Source organism: Platichthys flesus, chromosome 10 (genome assembly GCF_949316205.1).
Source record: "Platichthys flesus chromosome 10, fPlaFle2.1, whole genome shotgun sequence".
Lineage (NCBI taxonomy): Eukaryota > Metazoa > Chordata > Actinopteri > Pleuronectiformes > Pleuronectidae > Platichthys > Platichthys flesus.
The window spans coordinates 1,744,979-1,763,645 of NC_084954.1; the positions used below are offsets into that span (position 1 = coordinate 1,744,979).

The 18,667-nt window shown below is 47.4% G+C and overlaps 1 protein-coding gene across 2 annotated transcripts in view; it reads right to left on the bottom strand.

Annotated features, from left to right (window-relative positions):
• The window catches only part of LOC133962000 (protein jagged-2-like), a 42,764-nt gene that overhangs the window by 13,674 nt on the left and 10,423 nt on the right, over positions 1-18,667 (bottom strand). The window contains exons 3-10 of one of the 2 annotated variants that reach the window (XM_062397427.1): positions 14,466-14,523; positions 8,685-8,939; positions 8,220-8,280; positions 2,856-2,986; positions 2,500-2,619; positions 2,291-2,404; positions 1,806-1,919; positions 317-433 (exon numbers count right to left, since the gene is read on the bottom strand). In XM_062397427.1, the coding sequence (XP_062253411.1) occupies positions 317-433; positions 1,806-1,919; positions 2,291-2,404; positions 2,500-2,619; positions 2,856-2,986; positions 8,220-8,280; positions 8,685-8,939; positions 14,466-14,523 (970 nt within the window). The remainder of the gene's footprint in view (positions 1-316; positions 434-1,805; positions 1,920-2,290; positions 2,405-2,499; positions 2,620-2,855; positions 2,987-8,219; positions 8,281-8,684; positions 8,940-14,465; positions 14,524-18,667) is intronic. The other variant, XM_062397428.1, reaches the window with a different exon arrangement.

Consider the following 18,667-nt stretch of genomic DNA (forward strand, 5'->3'; position numbering starts at 1 on the left):
TCTGATCAATAAAAGGGTGTTTTGCTCATTTTCAATATTAGCTTGCTATACTACTACTTCTTATCTGTAACAGTTGTAAATCATCCAGGTCCTGGTATCATGAAGTTGTACAAATGTACGTAGACAACAAACACAAGTCCAGTTGCACATTTGTACAACTTATGATGATACTACTACTACTACTACTACTACTACAAGAAAATACCCTGAGCTACAGATGCTAGTGGAAGTGAAGCTAGCCAACAAAGAGGGAGGGGCTGTGGCAGCTGGAAAGAAGGTTGACGTCTAATGATTGTTTTGCTGGAGTGATACTGACTGATGTCACAGTTCTTGCCCACCCATCCACGAAAGCAGTCACAGTGATATCCACCAATCAAGTTTTTGCAAGAGTAAGCATTGAGACAAGGCTTGATCCCAGCACACTCATAAACGTCTGCAAAATGGAGACGAGAGACACAGAGAGAAAGAGTGAGAGCATTCAGAGGCCCCGTCACCCAGCTTCACCTCCGTCCACCTGGTACACACACGGCCTCAGGGACTTAATCTCATATCTTTCATATGTTACATCACTATAACGTCATCGCTGCATCAGAAACACGTTTTTAAAATGCCTCTTTTGCAGTATTTCACGAGTTGTTCACTTCATTTCATTTCCTTGTGCAGTCGGAGTTCTAATAAAATGAGAGATGCATCACATCTCTAATGTGCATATTTATCATCGTGTGAATGCGACTGGATTCAAAGTCGAGCGACTCTAATGACTTTTAAACGACTCGGGGTCTTTTTCAAATATGTGAAATTATAGTCCAGCATCCATCGCCCCCCCGCCCTGCTCTATCCCCCCCCCCCCCCCCCCCTCCCTCAGGGTTAATGTCTCTCTATTGCATTCCCTGGAGGCTGACCTGTGGCATTCCGAGTGGTCAGTTTCAGAGGCTGCTCTCCGTGCTCACTATAAACCCACACAGTGCATTAATACTACTCCCAGGAGGTAAGAGGCACCTGTTGGCCGGCTGAAATTAAACACCCGGAGCCCTTTCCCAAAAACCCAAGCTCCGAGCCAATACACCCACCCCCCCGTCCCGCTCGCCCCCCCCGTCCCGCTCGCTCCCAGGTACCACCCGGCTCCCTGGGGGGGGAAGCTCTCTGAGAATAACAGAATCCGTAACACAAGCCCCTGAGCTTCGGGTGCTGCACTCACATGTTAACAGGTTATAAAATGTTTCCTGGCTGAAGTCAAAGAGGGTGAGGCTCTGCTCGGGTGCCGCCTCACCGTAGTGTACATACCCCCCCCGCCCCCGTCACGCCCAGTCTGGAGCCAAAGATAACCCCCCAGCGGAGTATATTTGGTCCCAAGGCTAGCAGTTGCCAGGCGGGGGGTTATTTTTAGCCTAACTCAAGTCACCTGGCTCGAGTTGCAGATGCTACACGGTGAGAATCTCCGTTTGCATGCGTTTACATAAACACACACACATAGAAACACTGATTTAGAATTAGTGACCGTCCTGCAGTAACTTGTCAAACCACACAACCGGATAAACAAACGAGTCAGATCACAAAATGAAACTCTGCAGTGACTTTGGACGCACGTCAAACAGTTTAGGTGCAACAACACTTCATCACAGCAACACTTCATCCAACATGCACATATCTTATGATTTCAAAAATTCTTAAAATATGCATTTCCAAGTGTCCCTGCACAATTTACTTTGAAAAAACATTTCCTGCAGACATTCAAATGAGCTATCGCCTCTCTTTACACTACGTTACATTATTAGACGTATCTGTGATTCGGTTTGGAGACGTACCGATCTGGCAGGTCTTTCCCGTCCACTCGGGTGGACAGAGACACTTGAAGCCGTTCTCCAGGTCGATGCAGGTCCCGCCCTCAGCGCAGGGGCTGGACGCACATTCATCCGTGTCTGAAACGTAAACAAGACCAATGTCCAACATCACAACCACATAGAAAACAACGTTAGACGTCACTGGGTCTCGTGTCTACTTTACTCGGACAGTAAGAAAGTCAACAGGTTTTGAACTGTCGATCAGTTTATTGGTGAAACACTGAAAGATTATTACAAATTTGAGCAGAGCTATTTTTCTAGACAGTGACTCGTTATCAGAAAGCAATGTGATTGGCCGGCCAAGCCTTGGCTAGCTCGTTAGCAGGCTAACTTCACTAGACGCACACTGCTGCTGCTTACAGATGAGTCGTGGAATGAAGTTTGTCAGATTGTAACAGCAGCTCTAATGTACACACAGCTCCTTTAATGTGATCTCTGGAGCATCTGACCTTGAGCGCAGGTCGGCCCGGACCAGCCGGCTGGGCAGTGACACTCAAAGCCTGATGGGACCTCATGACACGTCCCTCCGTTGGCGCAGGGGTTGGACACACAGGCGTGTTCCGCTGGAGAGGAAATTCAAGAGAAATCGTTAGAATTCATCCACGTCTTCAGGGTGTGGACGCGCTGTGACACCCAGACCTGGGTCCAGAACTCTCACCGATCTCGCAGTTCTTGCCGGAGTATCCGTCCGGACAGGCGCAGCTGTACTCGTTCGGCTCATTGTTCATGCACGTGCCTCCGTTCTTACAGGGCCGGTTGGTCCCGCAGTAGTTCAGATCTGCACAGAAACTCAGAGTCAACCTCAGCTGGTCGTTATCTAACACACATTCAGTAAACAACATCTAATGAAAAGAAGACGTTCATTGACATATGGACTGAAACCAATGATCCACGATTTCGAAAACTTAAAATCTATACATTTGATGCCTGCATCGTGAATTGTATGACATCCTCAAATGAATAAAAACTCGACAACACAACATGAGATGACAACATTCTTGTGACATGACCGACCTTTGTCGCAGAGCAGGCCGCCCCAGTTCTTCTCACAGGTGCACTGCCAGGGCTCGGTGCAGGTCCCGTGCACACAGCCGGGGTACGGCAGACACTCGTCACAGTACGGACCCTGCCAGCCGTAGTTACACCTGCAACACACAGGGGAGGGGGGGGGGTCAGTTGGTTCTAATTAACAGGACAGAGTCGAGCAAGAAAAGAGAAGTTGCAAAGAGTCGGGTCAGAACCAAACCTGCACCCGAGCCTCCCTACATGAGCCGCCTCCTAATTTCTGGTTCACTTTGTTTTCTTACTCTTATCCTTCCCTTTTTTTCACGCTTCTTCACTTCCATCAATCCTTCCACTCTCCGTTTTCTTCATCAAGCTTTATCACAACTAAACTCCTCTTCACTATCAAACTGTTTTCAGACGTGTCTCCTGGAATCTGGACGTGACGTGAACAGCACATCCACACCGGTGTTCAAATCTCCTCGTCTTTCCAAGTTCACGTTTCCTTTACATTTTCTACCGTTTTCTCACTCACTCAGATATTTTTCGGACATTATTCAGCAAACTTCAGTAATAAATGTCCAGACTTCACTTTCATGTGTCTGACATTTCCTTTTTAATTCCCCTCAGGGCTCAGATGCTTGTACCACCACCAGTGATAATCAAACCCAGGTCACAGAGAGCAGAGTTCAGAGGCTGCATCTGTAAAACAAATACCTCGTATATCACAAGCACACTGACAATGTGTTCTTCTTTACAGCTGCAGCCCGAGGGAACATCAGCCACACAGATTCACTTCATAACACGGGGGGGGAGTCATAAAGACACAGTGATAGTTAAGTTGTGATAACAAACAACTCATTTAATACACTGAGGAGCGCTTGATGTTGATGATAACGTGCCTGTGTAACATCCCCCTGGTAAACATGATGAATGGAGCAGGAGCCAGAAACAAGGAAACACTTTCAAACCACGTGAGTGCGTCAGAAATGAAAAAGAATTAAAGACACAACGAGCAGAAGGTTCAGGAAACACAGGAGAGCTGCTGGAGTTTCTCTAAATGGCACCGCAGACATTTGTTGGACAACATGTCTTCATCAAGGTGAAGGATGTGTTCGCTGAGGCTGCTAATTTTAGGGCAGCACAGTGCCAGCACACATTCCTGTGCTCTGTGTGTGTGTGTGTGTGTTTGTGTGTGTACTGTTGTGTTCCTACAGTACATTCACTATATTTTTAAATAAGTAAAAGGTTAAATTCTAATTGAAACAAACTCAAATTAACTTTTTATATGAAATTAAGCTGTAGCAAATGATCTTTTCAAAAGCTGATGCAAAATAAATCATTTAAAAAGTTACAACAAACTCAAATACTTATGTTCTGATCAATATTCCAGAGAATTGAATGTTAATTCAAAAGTTTCATGAAGCTCCAGCTCCAGACATTTGCGATTCACACTGAAGACGAGAGGACGCTCAGTCAGGACTCGAGTGGAAGTTTAAAGAAAAGCTGTTTGTTTTCTGCAGTTTCTTCTGTTGTTGTGTGCGTGTGTGTCGTGTGCGTGGTGTTTGTTGTGTGCGTTATGTGTGCGTGTGTCGTGTGCGTGGTCTCTCCGCCCGCTTCCTGTGTCGTGAGCTCGGTCGAGGTCAGACTTGGAATGAGCGGCGGGTTTGTGGAGCGAGGGTTAGTCGTCTCGAAGGGGAGGCCAGCGCAGGGTTAGCTAATCTGTTGGTTTATGGCAGCACTCTGTTATTCCAAGGCCAGTGGTAACCTTGCCCCACCTGTCCTGTCATTTCTCTGTCGGGGCTATTTTAGGATGAAACCCCCCCCACCCTCCACTGCCTCCCCTCCCCCTCACCCCGGCTCACAAGCACTTCAAAATGGATGCCGACCAAACACCGTAGCAGCATTGATATACGGCTGTGTAGTGAGCACTGATGTGCCGTAATGTGCTGCAGTGCACTGGGACCAGAGGCTCCCAGTGCTCTGGGACCAGAGGCTCCAGTGCTCTAGGACCAGAGGCTCCCAGTTCACTGGGACTGGGCCCTGAACCTCAGTCCTTCTATGGAACTGAACAATGTGAGAACTGCAAACTGTCAAACACCAGCAGGTGGAACGAAGTGATCAGGTTGATCTGGTTTAACTCTCGTCTGATCACTGGTTTGAATCAGCAATTCACCAGGTTGCATGTTCTCCACAGGTTCTCCGGTTCTCTGGTTCTCTGGTTCTCTGGTTCTCTGGTTCTCTGGTTCTCTGCTGCTCAGTCCAAAGACACGCAGGATAACGGGCGACTCCAAAGCCCTGAACGCCCACTAACATCAGGCTTCTGTCTGTAATGGGAATGGAAACAATCCACACTAACTCCCGGGTTTAATGACTCTGCAGGTTATCGGCTCCGGCTCCAAGCCGTAGAGATGGAAATGAGACATCAAGGGACTCAACCGGTTTGAGCTGGGATTGGCTCCTGTCAGAGTTTTTATATCTTAGATGCCAAAGGGTCGAAGAGGCTGAAGTAGAAACGGAGCTGAGAACTTTTCAAAGAATCTTCCACTGAAGTCTAACGTTTTGTTTTGTATCAGTTTGTCAGATTTCTGTTTGTGGCTGAAACATTTTGAAATGTTCACACGACTGTGACAACTTCAATCAGATCTCACTCCGAAAGTGGAGCCACAGTTACAGTGTGTGTGTCTGTGTGTGTGTGTGAGACGCTGCTGTGTATTGCTTACTACTCAGCTGTGTGCATGTGGTGTTGTCCGGCGCTGCGGTCGGCCGCTGGGGCCCTGCACACTGTCAGCCTGGCAGCAGCGGTGGCGGCGTGGACAGTCTGTCTGGCTGCAGTGTGGGAGAGCCACAGGCCAAGGGTGGCATTACCCACAAGCCCCGTCGCCGGGCTACTGCTGTTCCATCAATGGGAGGGGGCCTCGGGGAACGGCCGGGGCTGAAAATACCCCGCCTTGCCCACAACAACCCCCCCCCCCCCCCCCGCTGTGGCCCCTCAGACAAACCACACCCAGAAGACGGGACGGTGGGCAGGGGCTGAGATGCAGGGGCTGCTCTGTGTGAGTGTGTGTGTGTTTGTGTGAGTGTGTGTGTGTGTGTGTGTGTGTGTGTGTGTGTGTGACTGGTCAGGCTGAATTATTTACAGGCGAGCCTCGCGCCCATGTCCAGCGGACAGACTTAGCCCGCTGTTGCCTAGCTGCGTGTTTAGTAGTGTCACATGAGGGAGCGTAGGTTGTGAATGCGCTGTGTGTAAGAAACAAGAGACCAAACACACAACTCCTCTGCCAGGCCCAGACGCTTTGCCTCTCCGTTTCTCCTCCGCCGCTGCCTCTCGGAGGTTTAACCCCTCGGTTTCTCCCAGTTCATTTCTCTCTGTCACTGGTTCTGACATCCGGCAGCTTTTTGTAATTTCGTCCATAAACTCCTCTCAGTTTTTGTCGTTTCATTTCGGACAGTACACAAGTTTACCTTCGAGGGAAACAACGATCTTAACTTCCACTTTCAAGCTTCTTCTGGAGGTTTCACATGCTGCACCACAGACGGTCTGTTGTCACATGTTATTACAGCGAAGCCGTCTACATGACAACAGAGGAACCTCCTCCTACTGACGGCGTCCTTCCAAGCTTCAGATTTATTTAGTTATTTAATAATTCAAAAACAATTTTAGCTTCTGTCATTCAAGTGAGCGAAGCACCTGAACTTGATGTTCAGCTCCTGCTCCTTCTCCCTCTGGATCAAATTGTTCCTCTTATGATTTCACTGGGTTTTTAAAAACGTCCTCTCTGTGTCTCGTTATGTAACGTTTCATATCCAGCTTATCTTTGACTGATCTTTTTAATGTGACAGATTTGATGAATGTGGACTGTCCCACATAAATCAAACACAAAAGAATGCTTTTACTGAGCATCAGTTTTGCTTTTCTTCACCAGTATACATGTGTGTCTGTGTGTCTATGTGTGTGTGTGTGTGTGTGTTTCTGTGTGTGTGTGTGTGTTCCCGATCCAGATAGCTCAGAATCACATGTTGAGGCACATTCCAGGGTGTTCCTCTCTCTTTCAATCCTCCGGCCATTTCCAATGCAAAGTGTCAGCTTAATGTCAGATCTGAACTAAATCAAACCTTCCTCAGTATAAAACCCTCAGCACCTCCATCTCCGCCCCTTCCCCCCCCTGGCCTCTGTGCACTTTTAAAACACACGTGTACGTCTGTATGTATATGTTCACTTCCCCACAGAGTCACGTCTGAATTTCACTTCACTTCGATAACACACAACCTCTCAGCACCTTTTCTTGCTCAGAGTTAACGGTTAGGGTTGAGATCAAATCTTTTTATATCCACGGTCTGATAGAAGATGGAGTGAAGCAGTGAGGATGATTTCAAGTTCCTCTCGCTTCTTGAAAAACTGAAACAACGCGTCCATCCAATCCTGAGAAGTCGTCAGAAACAAGGAGAATTTCATCTTCTGAGCTCGACTGATCCCAAACAGCTGAAACACCTCTGGAACGACTCGGACCGCAAATCAAACCTTCTCCAAAAGCTCCGGAGTCGTATTTATTATCAAACATGTGAGAATCTTGGATGAAACGTACGGACTTGGTGTGTGAATTCATTTTTCTTCCTTTTCCCAACATGCACCAGGTTCTGTTCAGGTTCTACTGCTGAACAGCTTGAGCGTTTCGACCAAGGACGAATTAGTTCTGCAGCTCGGAACCTGACCTCAGTGGGCTTGATGATGGAGAATGGACTTTATTCCAATGGTTTCTTCTATTCTTATCAACCACACACTCACAGTCACTCATTCAGGAAGGTGTTTGTGTTACCTTGTGTGTTAGATGGACAGTAAATCATTAAACGTGCCATGTTGTGTTAGATAAAACCCTTATTTGTTATTTGTTATTTGTTATTTGTTTCGGTGGGTTCACCACTCGGCGGTGGGGAGAGTCCACACTTCCCCACAGGCGAGTGGCAGCCATAACAAGGCCCAGGATAGGAAGAGGTGATGTGGGCTGCAGACATGAGAGGGTGGGTGTGTGTGTGTGTGTGGGGGGGGGGGGGGGGGCACAGGACAAGGGAGCATAATGACAAAACAGGCCTCTCTCTCTCTCCCCCCCTGTTTCTCTGTGTGCGGGCCGGAGCAGCAGCTTCAGTACAGGAAGCAGAACAATGGCTCTGAGCTGAGGGATGGAGATGGAGGGATGGGGGAGGAAGACTGGTGTGGGGTCGGACTGCTTGGTATGTCATCAACAACCACCACCCCCCCCCCCAGCCTCTCATCACTCTGTCGTGTCACCACTGTTTTCCTCATTAGGCTTCGTCCAAACAGATCATGCTTTGCATCAGTCTGCAGCTGCACTGTAAAACCAACGGAACAGGACTCACTTGCATTCCCCCGGCACGCTGCACGTCCCATGCAGGACGCTGCATCCCTGTTTGCAGATGGCTGTGGGGAAGGACAAGAGAGGAAGGGGACACGTTAGGATCAGCTCTTGTGCAGAGTAGAATATTTTCATTTTTTATGTAATTTATTGGACATGTATTAGTGTATTTTTGGCTATTTATCAAAATACATATATGTTGATAAGTAGCTTTGTTAGTTAGCAACTGAAGAACTAATGAAACCATTAAAGGAAAAGTGGAAAACTTAGAAAACAAAATTTAGAGTCAAGTGATTCACTACTGGGAAACTTATAAGGCTTTATATGTATATTTTCTATGTATTTTCACTTCAATCACCATCATATCTATTTTTTAAATCAGCTGTAGAAATTGATAAAGACCTAAGTAGTGGTATTACCCCTCTTTGTGTGGTCGTGTGTGTTGTGTGTTCACGCTGTGTGTCCTCACCTGTCTTGCAGTCGGGCCCGGTCCAGCCCTCCATGCAGCCCCGGTTCCCCAGCTGGTCGCACACGTAGTGACCGAAGTAGTCGTCTCGGGGCCGACACACTTTGTTGCACTTGCTGCCGTAGTAGTTCTCGTTGCAGCGCACGCGGACGGTGTACTCCAGACTGGAGATCAGGCTCTTGTACTCCACCGTCTGCTTCTCCTCCCCGGGGTTGATGGTTCCTTTGTGGATGCTGCGCTCGATCAGCAGCTCGTCATCTGGACCACGGAAGCAAACATGAACATAACACGTTAGTGAAACTGTTCTTTACTCATTGATTTGTGATCAAATCTGAGGATAATGTTGTATTTTTATTTTATTTTTTATTCCCTGAGCCGAGTCTAGTCCGATACTCTTCCAATGCTACGGGGAAAAACTTCAACATTCCTGAGGTCAAGTATTTGGGTCGTTAGATACCAACGTCAAAACAAGAAGAAATTCTGAATGACATTCCAGAGCTGGTTCCGGTTGTGGGACTTGACCCGACAACCCGGTGTTCAGTGCGATTAGAGAAGCCAAGAGGCTTCGAAGAACGTCGGCGGTCACCACAGATCAGAGAGAAGGAGAAACCTCCGTCCACCAGGAACGAGGAAGACAAAAGAGAGGAGGAGGAAAAAGAGGGAAAGAACGGGAAAATGACGGAAGCACAAACAGAAGGAGTCGGAGCGAGGGGCTGCGAGGGCTTGATAACCAAAATGCTTTTTCAGTTTTCCTGCTTGGTGAAATACTTTTCTGTCCCTCCCCCCCACTCCCCCTGTCAGGATATCCAGCCCCGACTTCATCGGAGCCAGGCCGGAAATAATAAGAGACGGGGAACAGACGAGGAAGGGCGACATAGGAAAGACCCTTCAGCTTGTTCTCAAGGAACAGAAGCTCAGGGGCCTCGGTTCACTGCTGCTGCCCGAGCCGAGGAGGAGCCGAGGAGGAGCCGAGGAGGAGCCGAGGAGGAGCTGAGGAGGAGCTGAGGAGGAGCCGAGGAGGAGCCGAGGAGGAGCCGAGGAGGAGCTGAGGAGGAGCCGACGAGGAGTTGGAAGTAACGATAAAAAAATGAACAAAAAACTATTAACATAACATCAATGTGATTTATTTTTATCTTAGAACTCAACTTTTCTCTTTTTGTTCTAACTTCCTTTTCTGTGACTCGAAAATGACTCAATACAATAACTTTTTTAATAAACTGCTCATCTGCAGCTTTTAACTGGATTAGATTAGTTTGCTTGCTGGTGTGAAGTATTAGAAATATTTTATAATATTTATCATTTTACAGCATTTATTTGTTTTTATTGTTAATAGAACCTTAAGTGTTTATTAACATTGTGAATTATAGGACAAATTCCATCGTGGTGAAGTTTGACTCCCTCTCTCCGTGCTGCCCTGATTTCACAGAGTCTCACACATATTCACACACTGCCACAGACTCCGGTCCCACACCCCCCACTTGACACACCCGGGCGCTCGCTCACTGCTGATCATCTGCAGCAATTAGATATAAAAATATAGACCAATCGCGAGCTCTCCCTGAGCTGGAGGAGCTAAGAGAGGCCGCTGTTACCAGGCAGAGCAGCAGGGCCACGAGGATCCGGCTCGGAGGAAACACCAGGGCCCCCAGACCGGAGCAGAGAATCAGTTTACCACATCTCAAGCTGACTGTCACTGGAGTGTTTGGAGAGCGTGGCCCTTTGACCTCTGACCTCTTCACAGCTCCTCACTTGTAACAGTGCTGATCTCTGAACTGAAGTCAGGACTGCGTTCACACTGGCAGTTAAGATTTATCTACCCCCCCCCCCCCCCCCCCGTCGTCTTCCATCAAATTCATCCCAAGGATGAAACATATAACGATAAAACATATAACGATGATAAAGAAAGTGATTCAACAAATTCCCGGATCAGCCTCTTCAACCGGAATCCAAGCCAAATTTTAATGAGCTCTCACTTTGGCTCATGTCCCATGTTTCCAGGAATGTTTTGTGGAAACTTTATCAGTAGTCTTTACGTAACCTTGCTGAAAAACAAACCAGAAAACACTGTGACAGGGCCGTAAATATAACCTCTGTGGTGCAAGGTAATGAAAGAACCGATCAGTCGGCTTCTGAAGCTCCGCCCCGTTTCTTAGCTTCTTATCTCTTCAGCTCAGGTTTCTCTTGGATTTACGTCGTGGACGCTGAAACACCTGGAAGGAGTGCGGTGTGGAAGCATCAGCACACCAGCTGGTTGTCAGGGTGTTCCCTTGTTTTGGAAAGCATCTTCCTCCAGGTGATGCAACTAGACACTTAAGATATGGTCATAAAAATATGGACAGCACGAGAAACACTTAATCACTTTCAGACGGTGTCATTACCAGAGCACACCGACACTTAACTTTTACAATTCTGCAGAAAAAACAACCAGGACCAATAAATGTCTCTCGACATGTTCTGACATCACCAGCGTGTCATTGGCTCTCGTCTCCAAACCCACTGGTTCCCACTGAAGATCCTTAGTCACAGCTCACGAATGATTATCTGTTTCAGACATGATCTTTGAAACGTTCCTCAAACAGCAAAGAAAAGAGGCTTTTTCAGAGGAGGATTATTCCCCATGTGCTGCTCTGGGGAGTGTTTTGGGAACAGCAGGATGTTGTGTTGTTTATGGTTCATGGTGCGTTCAGGGAACACGTAGCTCACAGGCTCAGAGGAATAAGAGAAGCATCAGGCTTTGATAATTACTTGTTAACACGACACATGGATTGTTGTTCGTTGACGACAATTAAAAAAAGGACCATTCTTCAGGTCCGGCGTCACACGAGCCAACAATCCAGCAGCACCCGGCGTCAACAACAGCACTCTGTTCTCCTGGCGCTTGTGTTTTGTTTTGAGAGGCGAGGAGCTTCCTGAGGTATAAACAGCCGTCACAAAGCCTGGTCCTTCCTGAGGCCTCTCCAACCTGCCGCCCAGACCTGTGTCCAATCAGCTGCAGCCGCTCACACTGCAACACACTCACCACATAAGAGCCATTTCACCAAGAGATTCCTCCGGAAAACCATTCTGTGGTGCAGAAATAAAACATTTCTCCCCATAAACGACTTTTAACAATTAATCATGTGATTAATCTTGGTCCTAATTGACTTGTTCAGTATGATCACACACAAAGTAAAAAGCCTCTACTTTGTTGCAATGAGAAATATCAGAGGAACCATTTAAGGAGTGTGTGATGCTTGCTGCTCTTAGAACCCAGATGTCCAACATGACTTAATTTACTGAGGGCCCACTTTAGATCGAATGTGCACCGTGCAGCTGTATTATGTAGGAAAACAAAGAGCCTTGTAATCTGGATTTGTGTTGGCAGACAATCACACGACACACGATTTGGCTCTCAGGCAATAAAACACTTGATTGGGACGAGCACAGATTCTTATTCCAGTGAAAAAAAAAAAACGCACACACACACACACACACACACACACTCACAAATTTGCTCCCTCGCCCTCTCACAGCATCACGCTCACTTCACCTGCACGAACACCCACAGCTGGATACAACAGGTCCGAGCCTGCTCTCTGACAAGTATCGAAAGTAGTTGCCCAAAAATGCAGGAAATCCCGAATGGAGGCAGAAACAGGCAAGTGAAAGTAGAATCATGAAGAAGTGGAAAAAGACTCTATCCACCAAAATAACCATTTACCACAAACAGAGTGAAACCTACGACTAAGGTTTCACTTAACTTGACAGAAACAAACGTGTCTTCTGAAAAATTGCAAATGTGGAAAAAATGGAGCAGTACCACCAGAAACCATCAGGGGCAGTGTAGACTACCGTTCAAGGCCGATAACACCGGGACACAAGGAAGACCTTTCTGATTGATGATCCTCTCAAAGTGAAACTCCAGAAAACTAAATGGAATTAAACTTTTAATGCAGCCGTTAAACAATTCTATAGGTGGATTGGCGAGTAAAGACCAAAGTGCCGCGGTACGAGCTGTCACCGTGTTCCAGGATAATGAAGTGACGACCAGTAGCCAGACAGCTGCTGGGAAGCTAATGAGGAGAGAGGGAGGACAAAAAAAGAGAGCTGCAGCCCCCAATTAATGGCTCAACAAGGCAATGGGCTCACAGGTTTAATATAGAGAGCAGGGGGGGGGGACCCTGAGAAGGGAGGCAGTGGAGAACAAACCAGCTTCCTGTCAGTCACAGGTCCGATTCTCTTTGTGGCTCTTATTTCTTTTATAATGTCGCGCACGAGGAAATAATCACGACAAGATGCAGACTGCAGATCCTTTTCTGTTGGTTTGTACGTCAGAGAGCAAAAGTGTGAAGCTTCTGTTGTTATAGTGATTTAAATAGTGATTCTGTCTGTGGCTGTTTCCCTGAGGGGTTGTATCCATTGGTTTGTTTTCGATCCTCCAGTTTCACATTCTGTCCTGAAACATCTTGGTGTTTTTGGAACTAGATGAAACTGTTCTGTACCTGGAGGAACTGTCTATTTATAGTTTTCTCTTTTGACTAAGGTTAAAATCTATACACGTCACTGTCTGGTACCAGCTGGGATCATTTTAATGTAAAGTTGAATTCACCCAGTTGTTGAAGCAAAACACACACAAGAAGCACAAGAGTACATTTACAGTAAATGTACTTAATAAGTTAAAGATGATGAAGAGATTCCAAGGCAGCTTGTAACCGATCAGACACAAAGCTCAACATGTTGCCACACAGCTCTACGGTGCTGCCATCGGATGTGTCTGAACACATTACAGATCTGTGTCTGAGCCACATCGATACTGAGCAGCTACTCAAACAACGTGAAAGGGAAAGACAGATTATTTCCTTTAAAGCCAAAGTTTATTGTAAACAATCTGCAGAGTCCCAAGGCTTCAGGTTCCGAGTATAAATACACAAACCAAAGTTGTGAGCACTGACTAGTTCTGTTGACGTGTGAGAACAATACTAGAACATGTTAACAGTGACAAACCAGCTCGTCATCACCAAACCAGCAGATGTGGACTGGGATTCACAAACATCCAGACTGGACTGAGTGAAGTGAACGAGCCAGAGACACAATAACAAGCAGCAGAAGACACAAAGTCAAGTTATTGGAAATCTTCCAGAGAGGAGATATGTGCAAACGTCTGATGCTCGGAGATTTTCGTCTGGAGATTGTCAGAGTGAGTCCCTGTGAGGAACCAGCAGGACGATGTGGGGAAGCTTCCCAGTGAGCGAGTGGACGCGTTGATGAGGTTTCTAACACGTGACGGACGTGAAACTGGAAGAACACAAACATCTCAGGATGAAGAAGAGGAGCGGGACACGTAGAAGACAAAGACGTCCACATTAGAAACATGAGGAGATTCCAGATCTTCTGGTGATGAGGGCCGACTACGGTGTGGAGGAGCTGTAAACAACAACACTGATCTTTCCACAGCAGAGTTTATACTTCATGTCCCGCCTCTTGCTGCTCTACAGGCTCCGCCTCCTGCTGCTCTACAGGCTCCGCCCCTCACCTGGATGTCCCCCACGTGTTCCTGTTGTTGTGAACGTGGACAATGTCCTGCTCCTAAAAATGTCCCAGACCCATGTTCCAGACATTTTCACTAGTTTGTGTCTGACTTGTTATTGAAGAGGAGATTGTGATGTAACAGGGAAAACGAAGAACAGAGTCGGGAGAAGAAAAGAGAAGAGAATAGAGTTCTGAGACAAACTGTCTGAGAGAGGAGAGAGGATTGGTATTTTCCATGACCCTGTGTTTCTCCAGGGTCTGAGGGTGGAGTCTTACCATTGCTGTGTGTTCCGTTGTCCCTGTCCCACGCCTCCACGATCACAGTGTACGCTCGCTGTGAAGGAGAGAGGGAGAGGGCAGAGGTTATCAGAGTGCACACCAATACAGAAACACACACACACACACACACACACACACACACACACACACACACACACACTCAGATATGCTCACTTCAAGACATGGACACGGTTTACACAGAAACTCAGATATGAGTCACCGTCACTCATATTTGGCATAGAATGGTTATAACGGTGGGAAAACCAGCCGGGTTCCCACACTGCTGTGGCTCATTAGCTTCCCTGCACCGCGGGCACTGTGATGATCAGTTCACTGAGATTCAGATGACACCCGGCTTCTCTTTGTCTGATTCCCTCTGTCACCTTTTCTCTGACACGCCGTCCATTCCAGAGGACGAACGTCTCCTCGGCTGCTCGGGGAGGGCGACGCCCCCTTTTTGTGGTAATGTATAGATTCCCTTCTCCTCAGGGATCTAACGAGGACACTTTTTAAATCACTCAGCTAATCAACGATGAAATTATACTTTAATGAGCTCCAGTATTAAACCCTTGTTTTAAACTGTTTGTTTGTGTCTGAGCAGATTCTGAGCTCCTCTAGGTCACAACTGAAAATAAGTGTTTGAGCCAGAGGCTGAAAAGAGGAGATTCAGCAGTTAACATTAAAACCTTTTACAGTTACAACACTAATTGAGATCATCCACCTGAATATGAAGACAACGTGTCTCCTTTAAGATCAACGTCCTACCCCACTTGTTAAGGTCTCTGCACACCAGGGGCGAGACGAATAAACAAAACCCAGTGATGTGAAACACAGCAGCTCATTCTTCAGGCTCATGCAGTGATGAAGATCTTGACCTTCTCGTCACATGTTTAAAGAAGAAGAGATTGCACTGCCTCACGAGGGAGACGAGGGAGACGAGGGGGACGAGGGAGACGAGGGGGACGAGGGAGACGAGGGAGACGAGGGAGATGAGGGGGACGAGGGGGACCGGGGGGAAGGGGGAGACAAGGGAGACGGGGGGGCGAGGGGGACCGGGGGGACGGGGGAGACGAGGGAGACGAGGAGGACGAGGGAGACGAGGGAGACGAGGGACAGGAGGGAGACGAGGGAGACGAGGGAGACGAGGGGGACGAGGGAGACGAGGGGGACCGGGGGGAAGGGGGAGACAAGGGAGACGGGGGGGCGAGGGGGACCGGGGGGACGGGGGAGACGAGGGAGACGAGGAGGACGAGGGAGACGAGGGGGACGAGGGGGACGAGGGAGACGAGGGGGACGAGGGAGACGGGGGGGACGAGGGAGACGGGGGGGACGAGGGAGACGAGGGAGACGAGGGGGACGAGGGACAGGAGGGAGACGAGGGGGACGAGGGAGACGGGGGGGACGAGGGAGACGAGGGGGATGAGGGGGACGAGGGAGACGGGGGGGACGAGGGAGACGAGGGAGACGAGGGAGACGAGGGAGACGAGGGAGACGAGGGACAGGAGGGAGACGAGGGAGACGAGGGAGACGAGGGACAGGAGGGGGACGAGGGGGACGAGGGAGACGGGGGGACGAGGGGGACGAGGGAGACGATGACCGCTCCAGGACCCATTCTGTCAGTGTCTCTGAGGTTAAACTCGTTTGTGTACAGTCTCTGGTTGACGCCATTATTCACGATGCACAAGCTCAGAGAAGTCGACCTCCTTTGTGTAGCATTTTGTCTGCTGTGATTCAGCGTTGTGTGATTGTGTAGCAGCGCAGCCGGCCTGCACACTGTGCCCTACTTTCCCCAGCCGATGGCTCCGACTTCCCACAACAACAGACTCAAACTCTGGATTGTTTCAGGTGCAGGGCTGTTTTTTTTGTTTTTTTACTTTTCACGCGCATCAGCAAACAAACCACGATGGCGCTCGCTGTCCGTCGCCTGCATGGGGCCGGACGAGCAGCTGTGAGTTCCCATGACCCGGGCCTGACTCAGAGCGACCGAGGGCTGCAGGGAAGATTACAGGGGAGGTGACACGGTGGTGCAGGCAGAGATTAGAGGCAGAGACACGACAGAAACATGAAACAAAAAGGTAGAGAGCTGAAGTGCTTTATGGGACTTTAAAGGTAATTTTATGGTGCTTTAAATCTGGGGGGGGGGGGGGGGGGTAGTTCCCAGTGTGCAAAAGACAGAAAATGTGAAGGACAGAGAAAAGGCTGTGTTGCTACAAGTAGGAGGTTGATTCATGTGCATTCACAACAAGCAGGTCTGGAGGTGTTCAGTGAAATCAGGCAGCTCTGGTTCCCACAGAAAACAGGACCAGTCAGTGAGACCAGTTCTGCTTTGTCAACCAGTTTAATCTTTTTAAGACCATTATGAATGAAGTTTAAGACCTTTGTCTCATAGGACAGATATTAGGGAATTTTTCGTCATGATTTAAGATAATGTTAAAATTCCTGGAAACGCCACGTTACCGTTTATTCCAGCGTTTAAATATTTGTATAGTTACACACTACACGTTTCACCCAAAAATGTTTTTAGTATCGGGGAAGTAACAATAAATGTTTACTTCCACATTATTAAGAATTAAATATCGATGGTTGTATTTTTTATAAACTAGCAACCAACTGAGTCGAGAATCTACTTCCTGTTTAATACAACCATCACGTGACCAGTGGACAATTTTACGATTCTTTCCACAGAGGAGCTACAATCGTTTTAGTTTTCAAAGAGCTGCTCAGTGAGTTTCAAACATTCGTCACTTTCATATTTCATATTTATCCACATATAGACACGTTTTTCAAACTGCGTGATGAGACACAGAGAATCCACACGCGACTCCAGCTGTGATTTACGAGCCCAGCGAGGAGCCATAACTCTGAGATGAGTGAAAAGAAATGGACATGATCATAATCAATCTTCCCCTTTGTAATCAATTTTAAATGTCACAGCCACCGGCTCCAAAGGAGACCGGGCCCCGGGGGAGCCTGACAGGAGTGTGCGCTGTGTGTTACATGTGTTTGAGTGTGTGTGTCCTTGAAGGATGGGAGCAAAGTGTCACATCCCCGCTGTCTGCAGTGCGACCGCCATACGAGTCGGTCGTATGTGTGTTGGGAGACACTTGACACCTCCTAACCAATTTACAGGAGTCAGAGGGATTTGAGTTTTCATTAGTGGAGGAGAAACCAGCTCCTCGGCGCCTTCACCTGTTCAATGAATAAATTACTGCTTCCCGGTGACAGGAACAGCCGCCGGCTCCACGCAGCTCTGCAGAGAACACGCTGCTCTGTGAATTCACTGCTTCATCCAGGATTATCAGATTTATTCTGCTGCTGCTACGATCATTCGAAAGTCACTTCAACTTTAAAGTCAAGACTTTTGACTTTGGGCGTCTTGTTATTTGGAGAAGCTCCGGACACTAAACCACAACTGAGGTCAAGAGGATACGATGATATACAAATCAAACTGTTCCAATGGCACAAATATAAATTAACATCAAGTACAAACAGTACTAATCAATTCAGGAACACTGACAAACACAAAATCAGCTTTTCCTGATCACACTTTAGTCTCTGCTGCCAAAAACCTTCCTCATACGAACCAGGCGATAAAAACATGGGTTCCAGAGTGGAGCTGTTATTCTGATTCTGTTTAGAGGCATATTTGATTTTTAATTACTGGTTAATAAGATGATAACTATCTCCAATAAAGTAGTTTTCACAAGTTCTCAGCTCTGGACGAAAATTCTAATCAACAGAGTAAGAAAAGCAGAAACACTGATTAAAGAAGCTGGAACCATTTTAGTCGTCTTGCTACAGCAGGAAACCAAACTTGATTTGTTTTCATTTCATTTGTTTTATTTGTGAAACTGAAGAAACAAGAATCAGCCAGAATAGGTTCCATTGTTTAAACCACGGCTGACTGAGCATATTCAGTGTAAAAAGATAAAGAGATAAAATACCAGAATACCTGACACACCAACGCTTTAATCTCATGACTTTTAAATGGGAAGTGGAAGTGAAATCGAGATGAATGTTCTCGTCCTAATTGAAAATTCACAGCAGCAGGGAATTGTTAATGAGAGAGAGAGAGAGAAAAAAGAAGAAAGACCCAATTAACAACTTTTCCGAAGCCGTGATGAAGAAGAAGAAGAAAAAACCCGCAGCAGCAACACCTGTCACGTCACACCTGTTAGCGTATTGACATGAATAAAACA